The sequence below is a fragment of the Electrophorus electricus genome, chromosome 14 (genome assembly GCF_041902795.1).
Source record: "Electrophorus electricus isolate QZ-2024a chromosome 14, ASM4190279v1, whole genome shotgun sequence".
Lineage (NCBI taxonomy): Eukaryota > Metazoa > Chordata > Actinopteri > Gymnotiformes > Gymnotidae > Electrophorus > Electrophorus electricus.
In genome coordinates, this window is record NC_137510.1 from 16815463 (window position 1) to 16841100 (window position 25638).

The following is a 25638-nucleotide window of genomic DNA, read 5'->3' on the forward strand; positions in this document are numbered from 1 at the left end:
TTGAATTGCCTATTCACTTCAAGACAATATACATTAAGGTATATTGAATTGTTGTGTTTGCTTGATAAAAAAAAATAATAATAAAAATAAAAATACTATACTGAGACTTATGTGTGACCAGACTAATTGCCCTAAAAACACTTGTTTTGCAAGTTTTTACTATATAAAAGAGATGAAACAGGGGACATTGAAATTGCCCTTTCCACCAGATGTAGTTACTGTATCATCAGCCAAATGTTTTTTTTTAATTTCTTCACTGGATGCTTGGGACTTATCAAATTCTTCCCAAAACATGTTGGACACATGTTTAAGCTATTTGTGAATTTGCTAAAAAATGAACAATTTGCACACTTTGATTTCAATTGCTGATTAATTTTAATTGCTGATACAAATTCAGTTTTGTGTGCATGAATATGAAGTCTATATAATCACTTTATCTTTGTTTGAGTTATTCAAACATGGCATTTACAAATGTAACAGCCACAGTCATTCAGTTGATGTAAAACAGAAATAATATGAGCAACAATGACGTGTTGGCCAATGACTCAAATTAAATGTAGATTTAGTATGATCTAAAAAGTGTTAAAATGGATTTATGTAATATGTAAAATCTTTATTAAGGATTTCAGGAAGCTAGTTTTTAAAAGCTCTGTAATCATATCAATGTAATGATCTAGAAAAAAGAAAAAAGAAAAAAAACTGATGCCACCCATCTAAATAAAAGTAGGGGATTGGCCTTGTTGGTGTTAGTATATGGCAGCTTTGCTGTGTGTTAGGGGTTCCTAGAAAATGCTCTAAGAACTGTCTATGACCACAATTCTCAACCCTAGTCCTGGCGGACCTATGAATTATTCCTCTTATTACATAGCGGGTTCAGGTCACCAACCTGCTTTCAGAATCTGTGTGAGTAAAGGCAGGTGGGTTGGAGCAGGGACAAAACAAAATTGCAGTTCAAGGCTCACAAGACACAGACTGGAAAGTCAGGGTAAGGTAACCATTTCATCCCATAGAATTCCTGATCTCTTCACTTACCTTTCCTTTTGCACTTTTGCACATTTCATGATGAACTCATGTCTTTGGAATGTCACAGTAATAGAGCATATGCTTTATCAGCCACTGTTGATTTTATGCAATTCAGGATACCATCACTATCAGAAGTATTTCATACATTTTATTAAAAATTTCAAAACCACATAACCCCTTACAGCAATCTGTACAATTGAAATATTCAGTGTATCAAAAAATTACTCTGCTGTCTTCTTAATCCTCCTTTTTTTGTTGTCAGCCATACTATACAATGCCTCTCAACCCATGCTGTTACTAAGAAAAAATTACAAGACATTACAAAAACTATATTTATAGAAATTCTGAATCTCCACAAATAAACCCTATGCGGCACCATATCTTCTGTATGTCTCTTATAAATACGCCCTCCAACAATTAAGTGCAGCACCCCCCCTCCCCCCACACCAAAAGGAAAAAAAAAAAAAAAAAAATGAAACAGAAGAAAAAAATTTGTAATAAAAATTAAATAAAGACCTGAACAGCATCATCACTGAAAGAAAACATTTATAGATTACATAATTTATAAAGGTTTTTTTTTATTTTATTTTGTCATATAATTTTGCAAAACAACATTATTCACATTGCTTATTCATCCTTTATAAAATAGAGGTTTATGCTCTTTAAATAGCACAGATTCAAATACTTAAACTAAATGTTCTATGTTACGTTGCAATCTATACAGAAAATAAGTGATATTTCATAATATAATAGTTCATGAAGTACAGAGAAACAGGTCATCATTGTTGTCATATTATGGTACTGTAAAGGTCTATACTGAGTAATGAAATTAATTTTATACTGCATGTATAATTATGCTTATATCTTAGAAACATTGCTAAATATTCAAAAGTACCAGATTATCTGGTGATCATACATGGAAATAAAGGTTTAAGAGCCAATTTTATCAAATTTATTCAAGTGAATGAGGCAACAGCTTGAATATCCTGAAGTTGTTTGATATGTAGTCTGTTATTTGTAGGTACATAATTACTGGGATGTCTTAGAATAAAGGCATCATATGCATACCACATTCTACTCTGAGGTTTTTAACCAAACAATTAAAAATATGCAAAATGAATTCTGTTTAGCGTTCTAAAGTGGTGGGACAAAGTTGATGCTGATCCACAGAGTCATGAACAATTTAAAGATATGATGAAAAATCATTCAATTTTTTGAAGCAATCACAGCTAGTCCTCCAAAAATCAAATTCTATTTTTTATTTATATACACTCTATATGAATACATTAGATTTTTTTTTAAAGTGGGACACACATATCAAACTGTTTCTTTAATCACTTCGCAATTTTGAATGAATTAGTGTATTAGGTAATAAGGTTTAGAGATAAAATCATTATCTTCTAAATTCCATCCAAGTATAATCATATAACAGATCCTATACTACAAAATGTATTTACAATTTCTGATACACCATTTGATTTATTATAAAGAGGATTGGTATTGGGAAATAAAGACAACAATTTACAGGTAAAAATCAGTATTTAGCAAAATACAGTAATTTTCCCCTTTCATCTAATATATAGTCTACTTTGCAAGAGGGCATTAAAATTACATGGAATTTAAAAGACACTTGCACAATGAGTTTGCACCGAATCAACAACAAGTCCATGAATTGGAGTTATCTTGATCATTACATTATCTGTAGTAAAAAGGTCGAACACAAAATGTTTTTGACACTGTCTTTTATATTTACCTCACAGAGGTATGCAGTCTCTTGAGCTACCTGAAAAGGCAGCAAGTGAAGACTCTTAGCACCTAAATCTCATAATGCTAACACTGGTCATGTGTATTGTTTGTCACATCTGCATAACAAACTAAGGAAACCTTAGACAGTCAATCTAACCTAATGCAGTCTATGAGAAGTGTCACTTAATGTTGTTCGTGGTCTAAGAGAAATAAGACTGGATGAAGGAGGGTCCTTCATTGTTCAATCCAATTGTATATTATGAAGTCCAATTATTGTTTCTGCCTTATTTGTAGGAAACCCAAAATAGCAAAATTCAAGGCTGCATAAAATTCTCAAAACTGGTCAACAGTGAGTCAGACAGCTTTCAACGTACATCCTGGCAAACTGTGGTATATCCTCAGATACAACAAGTTAAAAGCCTAATTGCTGCCTCAAAGCTTTTAACTCATGTCTGCAGAATGAATCAGCTAAAGGCTATGCAAAAGCATAGGACATGTAGCAGAACACTGGTCAGACCAAATGCAATCATACACTCACCTGTATGCGTCCACAGACCTCTACCTGCAAACACATCATCTCTCATACACACATATGACTGTACAGTGAAAGAAGTGTGTTCATTTTGGGAATACCACACCTATAATGCAGATCACAAGTAATTGGACAGTAAAACAATTTTAGAATGTACTTGGACAATTCAATATTCAGCTGTATGATTGCCAGCTGTGTGTCACTGTATCATGCACAAGAGAACTAACAAAGCTCATAAGTGGCACAACTGGCCAAGAGGGTAATGTTCTCTCCCTAGCACCTGTGTGTGAATCCTCACAATACCACAGCTAGCCATGACTTGGAATCCAAAGGAACCCATCTGGCCCTGCTCTCTCAAGATGGATGGCTTGGTTTCTCTGTCCCGATCATCAGACTGATGGTAGCCTAACATGTCTTAAATTAAAGACTGAGAATTTGTTATCTTACAGACTGAAAAATTGTTAGATTATAGACTGAACTCTTTTCTCAGTTGTCCTACAATATGGAATGAGCAATAGTTAAGGAAGCATACCTTAGTTCTGGCCCGCTCAGGTTAGGAGACATTGTGTGATTGGGGGTGGGGTGTTGGTAAAATATGGGAACTGGCTGTAAAAAAAATTAAAACCTAAGGAGAGTGTGCAGAGAAAGCTGTCCGTAATCTAAAGTATACCACCTCATCTGATAAATATGGCAGCAAGCCAGAGATACAGGTTCACATGTCTTTATTGATAAATACAACACTTACAGAAGCATCTTAAGTGCTCGGATCCAGCTAAGTTCCAGTGACCCAAAACATACTAGTAAAATACCAAAGAGTTTTTAAGGCCCAAAAATGCAGTGCTGTTGAATGGCCAAGTCAGTCACCTGTCTTTAAACAAACTGAGCATTCATTTCACTTACTGAAGATGAGACTAAAGGGAACAAGTCCCTGAAATGTGACAATTTTATTTAATGTCAACACACTATATCCTTATATAATAGTGAAATTGGTCTTCACTGTTCCCTGGGTATGAGGAAGTTATGGTAATTTGACCAATTATTTATGGCTCCTTGAAATGGGAAAAGGTAATTTCTACACCTTCAAATTAATGCATTTTTATGCATGTAAATGCCATAAATCATATTGTGCAGTAAATCTAATGTGTTAGAATACTGAGCCAAAACAACAAAAATTGTGTCACTGTCCAGTTACATACATACTGCAACATGCATACCTGACTGTAATCCAACTACTGTAAAAACTGTAAGCCTCAATTTCATATAACCTCCCTATACTTCTTGATGACATACATAAATTCAGAAAAATGTTACATCAAATTCATTTGTGAGGTAAGAATACTATCAGAGGAAAGATATGACACATATATTCAGACTGTCACCAGAGTATGTGGCTTATAGTGCTTGCCGGTCTAATATTGTACATCATAGAAATGGCATCCAAGGACCACTTATCTCTTTTTTCTCATCCTTTCTGCAAGACTCTTCACTTGAGGACCCAGGAAAAGAGTACAGAAATAGATGGAAAGAAACAAATGTAAGCAAATGCATTGGTACCTTCTGTGCTGATTTCATATTTCAAATACTCTTAACAAGAGTATTCTGAATGTACTGTGTAGTATCCCTACTTCAGGCAGATCATATGTGTTTATACACCTGAAGTAATGTTTTTGTAGTCCCTACTTCAAAAGAAGCTTAGTAAAACACTTATTTTAATGAAAGTCATGTATTTGTGTATATTTTGTTTCTAAAATATGCTAAATCTAATAGCTTGTATCATATCCTGTTAATGTGAGCTTAGCTGATGAAAATAATGAATTAAAATTAAGCTTTGAATATATGAAGTAATCTGTATGTGCATAAGCACAACTGAATTAGTTTTATTCTCTGCTGCTTTGGAGTGGATGTGTATTTAGATATCTAACTTGTTTTGTGGACAGATCTTTGGCAATTATTGTGGTAATCAGTCAACTCATTATCATTTAATGTGTAGAAAACATCTGGTGGCAGCATATTATGTGGCACACAAACAAATTGGATTTAGTCCTGCCCCTATGATAAGACATGGAACTACATACAGAACCTTTATTAACTTTAGGGAGGAAAAATTTTAATGTAAATATGCTTTGTTACCTTGAGTTATGTCAACCCTGTTTGTGCATTCATTCTGTGAACCAGAAAGGATGTCATATGCACTGTTCTCAGTAGCCATCTTGAATCTTGTGGATCTAGAGGTTGCATACCATCACTAACTTCAGATATTACCAGTAGCCAAGTCTCCAATCCCAAATTAAATTAATCCCAAATTCCAAAGCACATCTGTCACATAGCTCCCATAAAACTGTTCCCATCACCAATAGGATCAAAGGCCCTCAGCATTAAAAAAAAAAAAAAAAAATCCAAACTAAATTAGTCTGAGCACTGAATTTCCAAAATGAATTTGATGTGCTATAAATGATGCTCTATGAGAAACTACACCCTTCATGTCATTCTGTAGTTTGTTTATTGCCATGCTTCAATGAAGCCTCTTTTATCTCCTATTTCATTTGCTCCAATGAGATGCTTGTCTTTTTTTTCTTGGTGTGGGGGTTGGGTAGGGACTCCTTAGATTTCCAGTGAACAGATGGTGAACATGTGTTTGTGTTTCATACATAAACATCAGACTCAAGCCCAGAAAGCTGTCCTCATGGATCTTTCTCACAGGAAGGACACGGAGCGGCCTCCCTCCCTTAGTGGCATGGTGGGGTACATTGGTTTGAGGATGTGGTCATTACCCGGGTTGCTGCTACTGCCACCATTCTGGTTTGCCGTTTGGTTACGGATGTCTCTGCGGTTGATGGTGAATGCCGTGATCATCTCTGAGCCATAGTCGGTGCTCTCAGGCATGGCGCCGGGAACGTGCCTCAGGTGCCCATCCCCCAGGCACGTCATGGAAACACGGGCGTCATCCCGGTGTTGCAGCTCACGTTGTCCTTTCCCGGCAGGCGACGGTCGTTGAAGGTGTGGATGTTGATCACGGCGTCCTTCTTCACCATGGCTGGTGGCTGGTGGCGCCTGTGTTTCACTCTTCTCTCGCACGTGAACGACAGTCTGATCTCTTCCACCACCGTGCTGCAGAAAGACCTCTTGGGGGAAAAAAAGAGACATGGTGGGGTAGGGGGAAAGCAAAAGAGGAAGTAAGTACACCCATGTCAAATTGGTGTGACGGCCAGACTGTCATTGTTCACACTGGGAGGAGTGGAAGAAACATGAATTGAGGTTAACTGGGCATGACACCATGGTAAATGATTTTTCTAGCCATTTTTAAAGCTTTGCCCTATTGCCTTTAAGGCCAAGTCCAGTGCAACCCTTGGTCTAATAGTAATTGGCAATGCACAACTGTCCCATGCTCCATTCTAACATTTGCTAAAAAGAGGTTAATTTTCCATGCTTCAATTAGCTATCATCTGCTAAAAAAGCAGCAACTGCAAAATTAACAGCACTTAATTTCCAGACAGCAGTCAATCACAAAAATATTTCCTTAAAAGATCTTCTAAAATATTTCCTATATCAGCTGTGTCATGAGCATTTGCAAGATGGGAACGCAATATTCTTGGCTTGAGAAGAATATATATTACACAGGTTTCTTATTCTGTTCATATAATACTTATTAATACATGCCACTGTAATGCTGGGGAGCAGAGACGGCGAGGGATAGGATGCCAACGTGACCAGTGTACATATAGACGTTTATTGCAAAATGAAAGTAAAACACTAACAACAAACGGTGAACACTGAATGTAACACCTATAACACAAATGGATTCTCACAGCTTTCTAAATGCAGCACAGACAACAGTCAGGATGATGTAGGACAATGACCAACAAAGGACATAGCTAATGTGGGTTTAAAAATACACAGGATAACAAGGGGCAGGTGTGATACAACAAGATAACAGGTTAACAAGGGGCGTAGCTACAAACAAGAAAACACAACACAAACACAAGCGGGTAGCGGGTTTGAACCACGCAGGACAGGACTCCGTGAGGCACGCCGTGACAGCAATTTATGTATAAGGGCATTTTAACCCTAATTCTAGTTTGAACTGAATTGCAAAAATGTGTTGACTGGAACAGTTTTAAAATATGGACAGCAGGTCTAAAACGATTTGACAGTCCTGAGGGTGGGAGTTGGAAGTGACACATGAATATCGAAACAGAACAGTTAATTAATGAGCAACAACATCCGGAAAAAAAAAGACAAAAATTAACTATGTATTAGCTTAACAGGGATGATAATAAAGATTAACAACAACTTTCCAATTGTTGATAGCGCAAAAGAACACCTATCCTAGTTTAATGAACACACAAACTTGATAATTGAACCTTGAGTGGCTTCAAAAGACTATTACTATATATATTATCATATTGATATAGGCTATGTTCAGTAAGAGATTTGCTATTATAATACTGCATTAAATATTCCTGTACAAACTATCATGACATAAGAATTTTTTTTCTATTTCAAAGTTTTTAACCTGTTATATAGATCATGTATTATCTATATTTATGCATAAATGTAATATATGTAAAATATGTACTGGCTTGGTATGAGCTTATTTTTTGGCTCCAGCTCTGAATTTTCATGACAGTGCACCTAAAGAATGAAAATTTTATATGGTGACAACAAATGTCATGGAAAATTGTTAGGCCTGCTGCTTTCAACAAAGAAATCACTGAAAATCCTTGCCCAAGGATGCATAATATTTCAATAGGCTCTCCTACTGCTAATGCATCATCAGTTTAACCATTTAATCACAGAATCATGAAGCTACAAACTATATTAACACATTGTGGTAGTGTACTTTGTTTCCAGACAACTGATCCTTGACTTGTCTGTCATTGTATATCATTAAATGTGAATAACACAGCTTTTTTTTCTTTTTCTTTTTTTTTTACAACTGACTTTGACAATTTTCTGTCATATCTACACACTTGAAGACATTTTTGGTTCACGCTTCTTACATTGCCAGTTTCCAGCTGTTAAATATGTTGACATAAATGCAGGCACTTGCAGTTGTTCAGAACATTTATAACAGCACTCAAAGTCCTGAAGTTACTGTGAAGGCAATAGGTAGCAGATCACCTTATATTTGGTATACCATCTTGCATTCTGATTATTTTATCTTCTTCCTTCATATCATGCTATTATTTCCCACTCTCTCTAACCACAATCTCCTAACAAGTTGATCTCCCACTAAAACATCACTCACCTGTTCACGCTCCGCTGTCTTCCTAAGTTTGTAAATAAACTCCCCAATAGCAACGAAGACGGACAACACTAAACCCGAGGCCAGCACAATGAAGATGCCCCCCAGGTTCTGGATGTTCATGGGGCCTGTTTCGTAACGCTCGTCTTCCTGGCAGCTGCTCCCACTCCACCACTTCTCTTTGAGCATGTGCAGACGCCCATCCTCCAGCAAGCTCAGGATTGCTATGGTCACTTTGTCTCTATAAGGGGAACCTGTGCAGTGAGCAAAGGATGTATATCTATACATACTGGGCTAAAGAATAAATTACTGCAGAAAAAGGACTACTTTCTGAAATTATTAGTAACCTAGAGCTTATACTGTGAGTTACAGATTTATACTCCTTGGAAACATTGGTGTTTTCAGCCTTTCATTCCTCACTCTTGTTACTACACTGTTTTATATTAGTTTCAAAGTAGCTATTACTAAATAGTTCACAGTACTTACTAACTAATATGCCTTAAGATTAAGAACTAAATAATATGGCCAGATAATAGATAAACATGAGAAAATCAAGGGCCGAATGGTAAGACTGAAAACTGACAGATTACAAAGGTGAGTTGAGAAGTTTTAAATCAAAGGTAGTGATAGGGAAGGCCACTTTGGACAAACTGCTTATATGAAAGATTATATCAACCATTATACCAATCATTATACCACTATACCGGCAAAACCTACAGAAATGATTCTAGATTTGTTGTGTTGTAATTTTGTGCAGGGTTACCTTTGGGTGTACCAATGCCATAGCCCTTGCTGTCAATAATGCCTCCAACTTGGGTTAGGTTACAGTTTCTGCGCGTCACATATTCTATGGTAGTCGACTCCATGAGAAGCGCATAGTCAGACTTCAGGACCCTTTGTGTGCCATCTTCAATTGACTTGACAAATGATGTGCTCTGTTTGCTGCTCATAAAAGCCCACATCTTCTCAAATGTCGAAACTTTCGATTTCTGGAACAAAAGAAAATGGCTAATAATTTGATTGGCACATTGCTTGGCTCTTCAAGGACACTGTTCACCAGTTCTGTCTTATTTGTGTCTATGTGAGCTGATATACCAACCAAGCTGTAGGCCACACAGTTGCATTCTTGTTTAAGCAATTTAACAATACAGAAAGACTAGAATTGTTATGGATTCATACAGTGGAATAAGCAAGGGCCAACCTTCGCCCCTGTTTTGTGGTTGCTAATGTAGCAGAGAACAAGTATTTAATGCAAATAAAACGATAGGTCAACAAAACAAATGACAAAAAAGCAAAAGCAAACAAAAAACAAACAAACAAACTGCAAACATCATTATTGTTGCACCATGGTGTGATGTATGCCTAGATAAAACATATGTTTCAATATATGTTAGATATCTGGCTCAGAAAGTTTTCCATGTCTTTCAAGAGTGACAGCAGTATGGTGGTACAATTAATTCATTAGGAGAATTGCATTTTTAAGCATACAGTACTATGGTTATTCATACTTGATGTCTCTCAAATAATTTCATACTCACACACATGCACTGTCATACTGCTCTCACATTGTATCGGCCTCTCACACTCACTGTCAAACTCTTGTGCATACACTGTCATAGTGTCCCACACACATCTTGCATATGCCATCATATTCCCCTTCATACCCTATTAAACTCCCATGCATCAACTACTATACTGCTCACACTTACTATTCATTAGACATACATGCACACACACACCCCTAAGAATAATAGTATGCGTGAGATAGTATGAAAATGTACTCATGAGAATTTGAAAAGAAGTGTAAGAGGTTTGATGCATGAGAATTTGATAATGTGTGTGAGAGAGTATGACATCATTTGTAAGAGAGTTTGACAATGTTTAATAGAACTATGATGTTGCATGTATATGAGTATGCAGTTTGATGGTGCATGTGTGTATGATAAAGAGGGTAAGAAGTCAAGTGTGAATAATGACCTAAATGGTCCTTCATGCAGTACAGTGCTGTAAATATTCTATCAGTAATAAGTTCAGACAGTGTGTAGTTAACAATACAATCCCCCCCCCCCCCCCCCCCCCCCCATACACACACAGATGAATCAAATGAGCAATTTGTTTCTCTTGGGCTTTGGCTATATTACTGTGAGATTTTCCTACTCGGCACCAAGCAGTGCTGTTGTTGACATTGTTCTGTTAACCTTGAGCACCTGTTATTCTTTCCCTCCCTCAAATGCTGTTTTCCCTGGTGTCTCACATTATAATTGAAAGTGTCTGGGAATTGGCTGGAGCCTTTGACTCCTTGAGAATGAATAAGCAATAGAATGACAAAACCAACACATAGTGATTCAAGTAGCATCTTTGTCTTTTAGATTATTGCATTCATAATCTGTTCTTAGAATTGATTTGCTTGATGTACTGCATACAATAACATGGTGGCATGGGACAAAAACTCATCTAGTATGGAGGAAAAAAGAATCCTATGTTATAGCACTACATGATTTGCAGTTAGTTTAAATGGCATTTCAAGCTATTCTCTACAAGGAGGTCATGTTAGCTTCCATAGCTAATCACAGATAATTACTGGCTCAATTCCATCAAGCATCTAAAATGACACATGAGAATTATAGAGAGTGAGTGCTCTTTGATTACACTCGATAAAACATTAAATTAACAGTTGCTGTTTCTGGTTCAGCAAGTTAATCTCCAATTCAGCTCTTAAAGACTTTTCATGGCTAAAGAATTTGACTACCCCGTGCCCTGTGTTAACTTAGGGTTGTTAGTCCTCTCTGTGCTAATGAGACGGAACTGACAGCAGTGATGGTTTAATTGGAAACACCTGTCTCTCTCATCTTGTTTTTGATACCACAATCATGCACTTCAAAAATAGTATGATTTTATTTAATCAGACTAGATAAAATATGATGGAGAGCAGACAAATAGCAAGTACTGATTCCGTTGAAATCACTCATAGCCAGGTATCCCTGACAAAGGTTTTGTAGTATTTTTGGATTTGCTCACTGTAGAAAAGTTCCTTAGCTCACTATAAGTCACTACCTTAGCATAAATCATGGAAAATGCTAAGATACACTACAAAACAAGGTTATGAGGAAGCATTTGGAAAAAGAAAAAAAAGTTCAAAACAGGAAATTTTTTTTAAAAAGTACCATAGTCTGTCTGAATTTATAAATATTTAATCACCAGTCTAAGGACATATTTTTGTATCATTTACTATAGAATGTATGGTATTCTGCTGAAGTACCAGAGGAAAAGCTCAAAATAATAAAGCCAAATCTAAAAGCCTAAAGGCCAAAGACTGCAAAAAACAAAAATAAAAAATAATGTAAAAGGAATACTTTGAACAGCCTATAAAAGAGGCAGAGCTGAAGAATTACTTTTGCAGTGAGAATTATGATCTAACTAGGAGCTAGGAAAAACAACTCTTGTGGAATTGTATTGATTTTTATTTTTTTTCTGTGTAAGAAGAAAAAAGTTTTTGAAAGGTTTCTGAAAAGTTGGCTCAAGCAATTCAAAAAAGTCCCTTTACTCACATCCTACTGTTCTTATCCTCAGTGCCAGTGCATAGCAGCCCATCAGCACACATTCAATAGCATGGTACAGTATTAATATTAGGATGAAAGTAGGTTTTGAGCATTTTGAACATGACACCCATCTAAATTCACATTAACTCTCTTGTTACTTCCCTCATCACAACAAAACATTTCTGAGACACATGTAAGGAAATTCTACCTTAAAGAACGACATAGTAGCTCCATCTTTTACTACACCATACTCAATCTTGGTCTGCTTTGCCAGGTCATCGGCTGAATCGATGGGAGATTCCATCCTCTCCACGGTGAGGAAGGCGGCCAGGTTGGCCGTGTAGGAGGAGATGATGATGAGGGTGAAGAACCACCAGATGCCTCCTATGATCCGTGTGGAAAGAGCTTTGGGCATCAGCTCAGACCCTACAATGGAATCAACAGTTTGTTTCACTCTTGCACACCAACTATGAGGCAGTAACAGCAGAAAGTTGGATCACAGGTCTCAATGAAAAGTGGTGTCAACCATTTAAAGATAACCAGTACAAGGCAAGGAAAGGATCACAAATAAGAGTATATTTCTGTTATGCCAAATAGCCTGCAAGAAAAATCAATAAGACATATTAAAGAATCTGACAAGACAGGATAAGTAGAAGTACAAATAAAATGTAGAAAAAAATGCCTTTAATTGGCTCTATGAATAAATGTTTATCCTTGACAGTTGGCGCGGGGGGTGAAAATGTTGGAAAAAAAAGGACACATCTATACATTTGGCAAGATAAATATTTTAAAAATGTCAGTTAACAATGCATAACATCATATATATCATATATATATATATATATATATATATATATATATATATATATATATATATATATATATATATATATAGTTTATTAAAAACAACTTTCTCTTTCTCTCTCTCTCTCTCTCTCTTTCTCTCTCTATATATATATATATATAGAGAGAGAGAGAGAGAAAGAGAGAGATAATGAGAGAGAAGTTGTTTTTAATAAACTAACCATACAGAAAAGACAACAACATTCTATTTACATCAGCAATAGAAAGTATGCAATAACATATTTACATATATTTTTAAGCCATGCTTTCCTAAAGCTACTATTGAATTTAACCATTTCCATTAAAAGTTACTGATTTGTAGTAGATGGGGAAATGCTGATCTCAGATAGTATGCCACCATGCACATTCCTGCCCACACTGCATGCCCGAAGGTTGAGCTAATGCCCCTCAAGTGATGAAAATATGAACATGTAGCTGCTAGGTTTTTATGCTCTTTCTAAATAAATTTCTGTGTAGAACTAGACTGTCAGAAAAAGAAAATGCTGATGTCATGAGAGAGCCAGATTTACTGCCATAATGCTGAATCTACACATCTGCTCATTTCCATAAAAGAGGAGAGCAGGTAAGTTGCTAATCAGCACCCAGCTGGGAACTAGCCTCTGTGGGGCTAGCTGTGAGTCATATTAAATGTGGTGCCCTGCTTTTCAGTCATATTATTTTCCCCACAAGCCATGAAGCTTCAGTGTGCTATCTCTAAGGCCCCATGAGAATCATCAGCTGCTACTAACACTCCCTCCTGGCAACTGCAAAGCAAAAAATGCATCTCAGTGTAAGACCACAGGGTAAGCCTAAACAGTGATTTAATTTTTAATAGGAGGGTAAGTAAAAACAAAACTATGTGTCATTTTTGTGAAAGAAAACTGATAAGATAGCCCATGGCTTCTCATTTGCACCGGAGACCAGAGCATTTAAGAGTGAAGAGTGAAGTGTGGAGCACAGAAGTGAGTAGCGACTTTTTAGTAAGTCTTGAGCTTCAAGATCACACAGTATCACTCCATTCCATAAATGCAACACATCTGAAAGGCTTATGATGCAATTGCAGTGTTATGCCAGGCTAACAGCTGTTCGTATGCATGTGTTAGCAGATATTTTAAAAAGTGCAACAGGAATAAAGTTTTATTATTATTATTATTATTATTATTATTATTATTATTATTATTATTATTAATTAGCTTAGCTAATGGAAGAGCTGGCTTTGCACTCATACACTCTTTGCACTTTGCCACACTGAAACCTTAAGTGCAGCACTTTAACATTAAGCCTACAACAATGACAAAAACAAAACTTTTCCAAAAATGCTTCAATTAGTTTTGCTCAACAGGCCACTTGGGGCAGGCCTCTATAGGTAGACAATTTTATCATGAAGAAGCTTGTAGAAAGCTCATCAAAAATGCAAATATAGAATTTACATAAACCACGATAATCTAATCTAATGTGATAGGTATTAAGGCATGCACAGGTAATTTGATTTTACCTATCTAGTTAGCAATTTGTAAGATATGGACATTAATGTGATTTCCTGACTATATATTTTTTGTTTGGTTGGTTTTATTTTGTTTTTGGTTTGCTTTGCTCTGTGGGCCATTGTACAGTAGGTTTTCACACAACTGTCCTATGAGATTTTGTATAAGAAAACTGTCAAATTTGTCCAACATACTTTGTCTGTACACTATGTACTGAATCAATGGTGTGTATGAAAGATGTGTTTCTGTTCCTTTCTGTTTATCCTCACATGATCTAGGCATCTCTCTTCAGTGAAAATGAAAGATTAGGGACAAATTGCCTCTGTCACACTCTAGTCACATCAGTACGTGCATTTTTACAAAATGACATTGCTACAAGCAAGTATGTCCCTCTGTAAAACTGTCTGACATAAAACAGTCAAACAAGAATACTAGAGAGGAGTACTAAATAATAATGGTGGAATCAGTAGCTTTAAAAAGAACACTCAGACTTCTTAATAAATGTATTTTTCAGAGAATATCCTAGAATAAAAAGAATATCCTTAATTCAAGAATATCCTTAATTCTTTTTTAAAGAATATCCTTAATTCATTTCAGAGAATACTTCTATTCCTTGCTGCATGCAAGTTTAGAATGAACCCCTTTCAATTGACCCCATGTAAAACAAACTAACAAACAAACAAAAAAACTACAGCTACAGCAAAAATAACATCAACAACAGCAAAAGTACGGGGGAAGATGTGGGAAAAGATGTGAGGAAGTGAGCCTTGCTAGCTGCTGGACTGCATCCAGCACTGTTGCCAGCAAGAAGAGAGAGATTTGAGACATGGGGGTTCTGAAATATCATGTGGGTGTTGCTTATTGATTTTGCCTCTACACTTTCCATAACACTGCACTACTTGTGAACTACTTGCATCTGTGAGCAGTGGCAAATTGACAGAGATTCCATGCAGTTCAAGGGCAGAGCAGTAAGGCTCTCATACTTAATGAATTGAGTCTCGCATTTTCAATCCTCATGGGCAGAGATTCACCACAGAGAACTTCACTTTTCATGAGCTTAAACATTTCATTAGTCATTCTTTCTCCCCTGCCTACTTTATTATGCCTGCTTCATTTTGGGGGCATCATTTGCTAATGTGTGCCTGTGAGGGGTATGGGAAACAACAGCATCAGGCTTGTGTTTCTCTAATAGCTTCCATCTTCCAGTAATTTTGTGAGGTTAGAACTAAGTGCACATGGAAAGAAAAAAATTAATAAATTGGCATTCAGGCAAATATGGGTGGAGAGGCAGAGAGAAATGATTCTCTCATAAGATAAAAGCTTGGGCATTTCTATTCCGTGTTTAACTTTGAAATCTGAGGTTAAATGCCCCCCACCCCAAAAAAATAAAATAAATAAATATTATACGAGAGTGAGTGTCATAGAAGTTCTGGAAAGGAGAATGATTGAAATTTAAGGCGGAGGCTTCTGGGGGGACACTGGGACACTGGCAGAGTTATCATCTTTTGTGAGGTTTGATCCTAACCTCAACTCCTCACCAACAACATGAGAGGAGGGTCCCTGACAGAAGCAGTGCTTTACAGAAACAAACTCTACTGATATCCTTCCAACCTGCCACAGCAAGTGACAGCTCTCTGACACTTCCTCCTCCTCCTCGCACTGACACAGAGCATGACAACATCTTTCCTCTGTGATGGAAGACCACATTTCTTTGGAAGCAGTCGCTTCATGCCACTGTCAGCAGAAGGTTTTTTAGAAGGCATGTTAAGCAGACTTGGAGGAGCTGGAGAGATAGAAATATAGAGAAAGTTCTTTACCTTGCTGCATCAAGGAACCTACACCGAACCAGAAGCTGTTGAGGAGCGTGAAGTTGTTCTCTACTACATCAGAGCTTGGGTTACATGGGTGGGCGTCATACCACTCATAAGGGCTAAATCTGCAGTGAGAGAAGAGGCAAGCATTATCCCAGTGCAACATAGCATAACCTCTTCTACTAATTTCATTTTATGACCAATTAGTCTAGTAGCAGGAGACAGTTAATCATTTTTATTGAAATGAATTTTCAAGGTATCTGATTTTGTTAATATTACACTTGCACATTATCGTCACACTTTCTAACAAGTGGCAGGTAGTGAATGTATCAGTGACGTTAAAATGAGCTAAATTGAATTTGATGATGGCAGGTGATAGGTAAGCTGCTTCCTGATCTCACATATGAAACAAATAGGATGGTTCACTTGTCCTGATACAACACACTTAAGCTAATATTTCATATCCTATACACTTGAGGTGTATGACACAAAAGCAGACTTACACTAACCAACCACATTCTCAGAAACACTTACCTTCTAGGTACATGTTGTAGTTGCCATTTGTTACCAAACATAATTTATTAGTCATCCTCCAGCCTTTAACCAAAATTGACCACAGTAATGGTGCTGGTTGAATATTTTTGGCAAATATACCATTTTCACCGCAGTAGTGACAGTGATGAATGTAACCCCCCCAGCCATACTTCTACTGCTAAACCTTTACCAGCTGAGCATCCACAATAGTACCATGTCACTAGAATGTCACTATTAATGCTGTGTTGAGAATGATCCATCACTCAAAAAATATTTTGTCACCAGTGGTTCTGTTGTCAGACAGTGACTAGTGAGGGATGGAATAGAGGATGTTTTGGATGTATTGCAACAGAAAAGCATCAGCAGTGATTCTGTGTTCAGAAACCAATCAGCGACGGTCACTTGTACATTTATAAATTACACCTATATGATAAAGCTGACAAATAAGAAGAAAGACAGGTGCAAACAGGTGCAACTATATCTACTCTGTAGAACACTCTGGTAATGACCCTTTGAAGTACTTAAATCTTCATATCTTAGTATATATGTGAGCAAACCAAATGAAAAGTAGATAACTGGCACTTTCAGGGTTAGCATTGCTTCATGGGAAAATCATATTCTTTATTTAAGAACAAAATATATATGGAATCAACAAAATAACATTGTAATAGGCTTGATTTTGATAGAGGCAGAGGTCTGTGTTACAGACTATGCTGAAGTGTCATATATAAGTGCTATCTGTCAAGTCAACATATTTGCGAAAACTCTATGTCTCTCTCTTTCTCAAGCTTATTTAGGTCAGACAGCCTTAAAATTTCATTTGCTATAAACTGGACACAAAATAAAGAGTACTATACATCAAGCTGTCTACAGACTAGATAGCAGCATTTAAGAAATACTTTAAGTATACACATGGAAACAGCTTCATAGCCATTACCGAGGTTAGTCTATTTATTAATAGCAAGCATAACAAAGTAATACACTATTGATCAGAATATCTCACATCGAAACATCTAATGGGTCCAAATTCAGTTTGCACTTGTTGTCAGTTAAAAAAAAAGACAGTAATCCTGATTGTCTACATGAATCTCTGATTACGATTAACAAAAGAAGCCATTTGTCTTCCTTCTCAGGACCTAAGCAGACACTGTACATCCACAAGATCAGAATTGTCAGAAAGGTGAAACCTGCACTCTGCAGGTATTTGAGAAGAGAAGGACAGGAGAAGCAGTGAGGGAGGAGCCATCCATTATTACAGTCACTGGAGCATAAGTGCTTATCCATACGAGTGAGATATTGGAGTCTTAAATTTTAATCTGTATTCCATTGGCCATCTTTTTTCAAATTCCAAATGTATATTTTCCAGAGCATGGGCAGTTATTGAAGCATTGCTGCGAGGGATCCCTACAAACCCTTACTTACATCCTTAAATGATTCTTGAATTTAAGGGCACTGATAAGACTGCACTCAGGCTAGATTAGCTTTCACATTCAAGTCTCAGTTTGCTGCAATTTATTTCCATTTCATGGACCTGTAGGCATTTGAGGTAGCCTTATATCTTTCACCAAAAACTACTGACCTCAAAATGTCAGCATCAATAATTATCGTTATGAGATTATGGATCTTAATTTTTCAGTTTTATGCAGTTCATGGCATCCTGACCTAAAGCACCCTCACACTCACAATCAGGGGCCAAAGCTCTTTGCATAGTGTGATAAATGTGCACAATAGGCTTTGAAGATCTCTAAGGGTATTTCTTTAAAGCAATAGGTTATACATGAACATGGACATGTGTTGCTGTTTACTGCATGTATGAAATAAGCATTGGACACTGTGCCTGAGTAAGTGGGAAATATACTTAGTTTCACAAATGACCCATTACCTATTGTAAGACTTACCTGTTTTACACCAGTCACCTATTCTAGACTGTACAATGCGTTCTGTAAAACACCTAGATCCTTGATGTTACTGTGGTGCTCAATTGAGAAAATCATATGGATAAATACCACATGTGCTCCAGAAAAAAAAGGTTTAACTGACATTATGACCACCTTCTGTCATTACTTTGACTCACTTAAAAATGTTAAATTATAAAGACCCCCAGTGCTATCACTAATAGCCACTAAAATGCAGACAAGCATAAAATAAAATAACATCATTTTCACAAAACCACATTTATGTCCTTTGAGCGAAGTACTGAAAGGAAACATGTCCAAAGACAAAAAAGAAGCTTATGAGAGCAGCTGCTTCATCTTGAAACTCAGAGCCCAGCCAAACACTCATTTCCTCCAAATTAACTCAAGTTCCACTCATCATATAAAGCTCAATGAGTCAGCAACAATAGCCACTCAGGAGGAGCGAGGGTCCTGAGAAGGGCAGTTTTAGAGCACTTCTGCTTCCTGAGCACTTCAGCGCAGTGACGACTCTCAAATCAGTTGGCTTTTTTAAATTTCTAAATTCAAATCTCAGTCACCAGGATATTTCAAAGGGTTATGACTGACAGTAAATAAAGAACTCTATATGAATACAGATACCCACTTTCAGTTTCACTCACCTGGCGATGACAAACAGAACACAGCTAACACCCAGATAGGCAAGTAGAATGTACACCCAGATGTCAGGGGTCATGGGCTTGAGAAAGGAGAAGAAGCCATTGTTGGTGTTGTTTGGCCGGTGGTACAGGATGCTAATTCCTGTGTTCATGAAGGGCTTGGAGAAGTCTATCACTTTCTCCCTCGCAAAGGTGATTGTGAGAGGAGCTACAGCCAGATCTGCTCTCTGATTAGAAGAGAAAACAAAAACAAGAATATAAAGTTCAGGTGTGCACCATGTTATTAATGAGTAGGAAAATAGTAAGACATGCAAAAAACATGAAATTTACAACAACAACAAACAATGACTTTGAAAAGTGTTATAATACCCTTATGGTTCAATATAACAAATGTATTTATATCTAGTGCATTTCAAACATAAAAATGTAAAGCTGTTACATTTTTTTTAAAATAGCTTTAAAAAAACAAACAAACAGATTTTCACACTGGCCCCCTAGTGGTATTAGTGTGAATCCCCTCAAATTGAACATATTGTTGAAACATATTGAAAACAATGATAGTGGATGTACACTTAGATTCCAAAATCATCAACCAATTTACATTTCTGTGTCATGCTGCATTGTTGTTATACAGAAAAGAAGTGCTATAGTAAGTGTAGTCTGACTGCAAAAACAAAGGACTGCACATGTTACACTGCCCATAAAGAAAGCATCAGTGGATCTGTCCCACATGTGCTTAAAGTCAGCTTTGCCAAGGTGATTCAACTATTGACTTGAATGGCCCAGTTTCCTCACTGCAACTATTGCTTTTTTCTTGCCCTGTCTATAAATTGCAGAAGCAGGGAAGCGTTCAGTGGCACGTGTCTGGCTGCATATTTAGAAGGTCACCATTTACATCGCCTCGCCCTGCTTCCCTCTCTCCAGGGTTGGACAGGAGGTTAATGAAACCAGCTGCTTGGCTCACGCTTGGCTGCCTCTTTCCCCCTAACATGATAGAATCACAAAAGAGTTCAGGTCTCCTTCTCCTGCAGCACGGAGAAACGGGTGCAACACTTGCTCTCACAAAACATAACATTCAAAACATCTGAAAACTAAACATTTTCATTACAATGAACTCTTTCCCCTCCCTCCATCATTGCAAATAGTACTGCTGCTCCTTCTTGACATTTCATTTCATTGCAATGGCCTCTAGTTGAGGTGGTAGGATGACTGTGTCTGCTGTCGCGGCGTTATTCCTCCAGCCGAGTTATTCAGACTTTGGCTCCATCCGTTCTGAGCAGGAGTGACAGAAGAGGCCCCATGATGATTGGCAGGCAGACGGAGAACAGTGTAAAGCTGCATGCAGAAGCCTGGATTACCAAAGCCTGCGTTAACCATTGTGGTAGCTAAATACCTGACAACCAGCCAGAGAGAGCAACAGAATGAAGGACACATGAAGAGAGTGAGAGAGAAAAAGACAGGAGAGAAAGACAAGAGAGATAAAATGCCAGTCTGGCAGTGAGGCTGCTGAGATTTCATTAAATATTTATGCAAAGTACACAAGGGTTTCCCTTTCTTCTCCTTGGCCTACTGTGGCTACTCAACCAACCTGCCGTTCAAGCAGCTGGCCAACCTGCAGGGCTTCCCAGCCATCTCTGGCACACTGGGAGCACTGTGGACATGTTGTTGGCCACAGTGTTTGGTCAAGGCAATGCCGTCTCTTCCAGCAGTGTCCCACTGAGAGTCACAAGGCTGAGTATTAGATCCACTCAAATCACAACCATGTTTGCTGTAGTTTGCCTGCTGCTGCACACTGCATTCGAGCCATCCTTGTACCCAGCAGATGGAAATGTCAATATTATCACTAACACTCCTTAAGCATGCAGTTCTCTGTTTTCTGGACAGCAACATTTGTGCAGAGTTGGATGAGTACATGGCTGGTAAGGAAGTATAGTGTAGAAATGTGGAAGTATAAAAGAAGTGACTTTTCATTGAAGGATTTTGTAAAGGAGGATCCAGTTGCTATCTATGCTCAAGACAATAAGACCATGCTGGTATATAACCTTCCAGTGAGAAGATTAATTACCAGGACAGAAACAAATGATGTGCTAAGCCAGCTATTAATGCTGGTGTGCTGACATGATTAATGGGATTGTCTATTATAACTAAATCAACTTTAACAAGGCCTGGTGCATCACTTAGTGCCTTCAGAATATACCCTTTGGCTTTGTAGTGGCCTTTGTGGCCATGTGCAGGAAAACATACAGGGTTGTGCTACATGACACAAAAGCCTTTTTGCATGGTCTGTTGCCTTGCCACAATGAGGGGGTTCTTCTATCCATGATTTCTAAAAACAGGAGAAAGGGCACACTCTTTGTCAAAGTGACTCACATGTGCATTGCCAAATGGATGTTGCTTTTGTGTGTGACATTTTTAGTTACCCTCAATTTGGTTCTCTGACAGGGTACAGTGACCTACGAAGTCGAGTAAAGAGGTCTGACTTACTTTAAGGCACCTACAAGCTTGAGATATGGTTAAATGAATGTGCCTGGCCAAAAGGTGTTTCGTAATTCAGTAATGAAACTTTGATTTATGTGGGCTTGTGAGGTGACAGTTTGAATGTATAGCCCTATCATTTAATGCCACTTTATCAGGTGAAAACAAGCGTAGACCAAACTGTTTGCCTGTTCTCTTCATTAGATCCATAAGCTCTCACATGCATGCAAGTCTCTAAAATAAATTAGTGTGCACAGAATAATAGGAAAGTAATTAAAATAATTTGACTTAATCATAGCCTTGATAAAAACAAATTTAACTGATAAATATCTTTGACAGTGTCTATTAATAATACCTCCTTCCTTTTCATGTGTGACAAAAGCAAAGACCATCAAGCCACAGAACACTACTTCTTAAATAAGAAATATTGGCATAAGTAAATGTCTAAATAGGAATAAGTTTATTGCAGGTTATATTAATGTAATGATGTCTATGCCTCCTTGCAGTATTCTTCTCAATCCATTACCAATCCATCACTAAAGCAATCCATAGGGTATGCATGCAACTATTTCCTATTATGTTCAGATGGAATTGGCATATAAATCAATTTTGTTATAAATGATTCTTCAGAGCTTTTATTTGCTTTAAGTTAATGCAAATAAAAACAGTACATCTATTCCTGCCCCTTGTGGCAGTCCAAGGTCAGCTCTCAGAGCTTGTTCCTTAGTTTGTTTTTCAGCTCTGCTGATTCCAGATCAGGTTATCTATACAGACAGCAACAACAAAGGCACTCAGCCACAAAATGGAGCTCCTAAAAATACACACAGCACCTTCAATACTGCACAGGCCATTTGATAAGGGTCAAGAATACCACATCATAATCCATGGCAGAGATTACAAGGATGAAGAGATTTGAGAAATGGGAATACTTGAGGAAGATGGATATTTTCAGAAAAAGTTGTGTAATGGAATTACAGTGATCTAAGAATTGATGATGAATTTATGCTTTATTAATTTATTTCATTTGATTAGTGTATATCCAAAGTATTTGATTTTCCAGAAGTAATAAGTATAACAAGACACATGAAATAATTAAAACTATAATGCATTAATATGTTATATAATATGATATGTCGTGTGGTATAATTATAGTGTGTGTATGTTTGTCCTTTGTGCTCATTTGTATGTGTTTTACTATTTTACAAATAAAAATCCTTCCGTGAACCCATAAGCAATATGTTGTGAAGACCCTAACTGTAGTTACATTAATGCTAGCAGCATCACCATCTGTCCATTGTGTTTTCATATATGTTGAGAGGACACCTTGCTTAATGTATATTTATGCTGAAGTTTAAATTAAACCCTATAGTAGATACAGACACACACCTCTAACTTCACCTGCCATAATCCCTGTTTCGCTCAAGGTGACTGTTATCAGAGTGGATCTGTCTTAGGTGCAGTGGAAGATGAAGTGCTGCGGCAATAGCTCACCTCTCTCAGCCCTTCCAGGTACTTGCCATTGACCCCCACCATATAACTCCAGACACTAAATGCCACTTAAGCTATTACAACTTTCCAGCCAGCCCTACCAATGATCTGGGAAGGTGAAAGAAAGGGAAAGGGGAGTGGGATGAGAGCTACTTTGTAAATGCCAGCACAGTAGTGCCATCCTAGCCTCCAGTGCAGATGCCCCCAGGCCTGCAACACAGGGGCAAGGGGTGATCCAGGTGGGGTGGGGGGCTGGGGGCTTGTGTTTCAGTACTGCTACCATTCTACTGACTCTGTAGAGCCATATTTGCTGTGGCAGCACTTTGTGCAATCTTGCCCAGGATTGCCAGAGCTACTGTCAAGAGTATTTTCCCACGTTTGTCACTTGCTGTTTCATAAGTGGAAATTGGATTTAAATAAATGGCACAAAGTGTTAATTCATATTGTTGTGTCACCTTGGCAGGTTGTCAGCAATAACAACAATAAAGTAGCATTAAGCACTTGTGCTAGCAGTTGACATGAATTTGTTGAAGTCTTGATAGTTAGAGGATCAGCCATTTCATTTCCCTGAAGTAGCACACTGCAGCTAGTGTGAGGAAGCTGATGCAGCAATGGTCAACCTATACTTACATGCTCCATAAGCTCCCTTATAATGCCATTCCATTGGCCCTTGTCATCCTGGAAGCCATATTTCCCATCGGGCACCAGGCGGATCTCGTAGGCAAAGCCCAGAATGCTAGCCAGCTCCTTCAACAGGTCAGTGCAGAAGCCCTCAAAGCGGTCGTTGCCAACAAGCGCCTTGTCAGACTTCTTAAGCATGACATATGGCTCCTCCTGTGCAGACACAAAGCAGACATGAAAAGCAGTGGTGAGGTCAGCGTTTTCTGTCACTTCCTAGTATACACTCGTAATTGAGGGGAAGTGTGGACCACTTGAGTGGTCTAACAGACAGCTAGAGCAGAGTCACAGCCATTTGTACACTTTCACAGCACTATTCAGCAATGCATGCAGCAGCTGTGACATTTTGATATTAATTAGCAGTTTGGGTACATTTGCATTGTTCCTAAAACATACTGTCAACTTAATCACCACTTTCCATAAAGACCTGTTAATACACTATAATACTACACATACTACAAACCGTTTTATAAAAGTTCACTCAAAAAAGTATAATGGTAATTATTATACTAAATTACAATAGTGATGATCTCCCAAGTCCAGTTCTCCCCTCATACATTCTATTCCAAACTCAGTCTTTGAAAGCCTAGGATGAGGCACTGGTACTTTTTGTGTTGGGCATTGGCAGTCTACAGCTACGGAATACCTCCCCATGGAGCTCATTATTTGGTTCATATAAATCCTTGATTAGGTTCATAACACTGCAGTGAAAATGAACATACTCATAAAGTTATCTTCAACAATGTCACTGATCATCTTAGTGGGAGTGCTTCAGTAAAATATGCCTGTATGGAGAAATTATACAAAAAGAGATTTGTAAAACATGTAGAGTGTACTTTTGAGAGGACTAATATGTAATGTCTCACCACTGGACAATGATCATATAAAAACTCCTTTGATATCACAAAAAAAGTAAAAAATAAAATAAAATCTTATTTACTAATTCCACTTTCAACTTAGTGGTGAAATGCACTTTAGTTCAGCTGTTGTTTTATTTCAGGTTACTCTGACCACAGTCTAACTTTTTATACATGAACAAGAAGAAAAACATCTAGGGGTTCCCAAGCAGAAAGAGGACAGCTGCATTCAGTCACCGCTGAAGACGAGCTATGCTTTAGATTTATAATGATGCTCAGGCAGAATTTCAAAATCAATTTCACTGCTGTTCTCTGTCCCGTCCAGTTGCCTTGATAATAAATGCCTTGGAGCTCTGCCATTTGCATGCTTCTATCAGTGGAGCAACCGCCACTAATTCATCAGTGGCATACATACTGTATGAATATAAAAGCAGACACACTGGCCTCAGGCAGATAGTAGGAACCATTTTCATTTTCAGCTACAATTTATCCATTGGATGTATGTACCACCTTTAAAAATGTTGATAAATCTTTCCAGTTTGCTTATGTTGACAGCACAATTTAATGTAGAAAAGGATTCCGGAGATATTCAGTAGCAATTTCCTATTCTAAGTTAACTTAAATGTGCTCTCAGAAGTATATTATACTTCTTCCATGTAGAAAACTGCTGTCTCACTGCTAGATGCATAGCTAAACATATGGCTTGTAGGTCACTCTAATAAGGAGTAATCTTTATAAGCACTATCTACACAATACAGTAATAAGGAAGGAGAAGGGCAAACAAATCAACAAAAATAATTTGAGTATTCACCTGGTGTAACACTCATGCCTG

General features: G+C 37.6%; 1 protein-coding gene across 2 annotated transcripts in view; it reads right to left on the minus strand.

The window, feature by feature from the left end:
• Window positions 1-1560: 1560 nt before the first annotated feature.
• grik3 (glutamate ionotropic receptor kainate type subunit 3) overlaps window positions 1561-25638 on the minus strand; it is an 85645-nt gene continuing 61567 nt past the window's right edge. Inside the window, exons 11-17 of one of the 2 annotated variants that reach the window (XM_081696359.1) lie at window positions 23902-24105; window positions 19312-19535; window positions 16230-16348; window positions 12294-12511; window positions 9310-9535; window positions 8550-8800; window positions 1561-6421 (exon numbers count right to left, since the gene is read on the minus strand). In XM_081696359.1, coding sequence (XP_081552485.1) covers window positions 5996-6421; window positions 8550-8800; window positions 9310-9535; window positions 12294-12511; window positions 16230-16348; window positions 19312-19535; window positions 23902-24105 — 1668 coding nt within the window. In that variant the 3' untranslated portion in view covers window positions 1561-5995. Of the gene's footprint in view, window positions 6424-8549; window positions 8801-9309; window positions 9536-12293; window positions 12512-16229; window positions 16349-19311; window positions 19536-23901; window positions 24106-25638 lie in introns of both variants that reach the window. The other variant, XM_081696360.1, reaches the window with a different exon arrangement.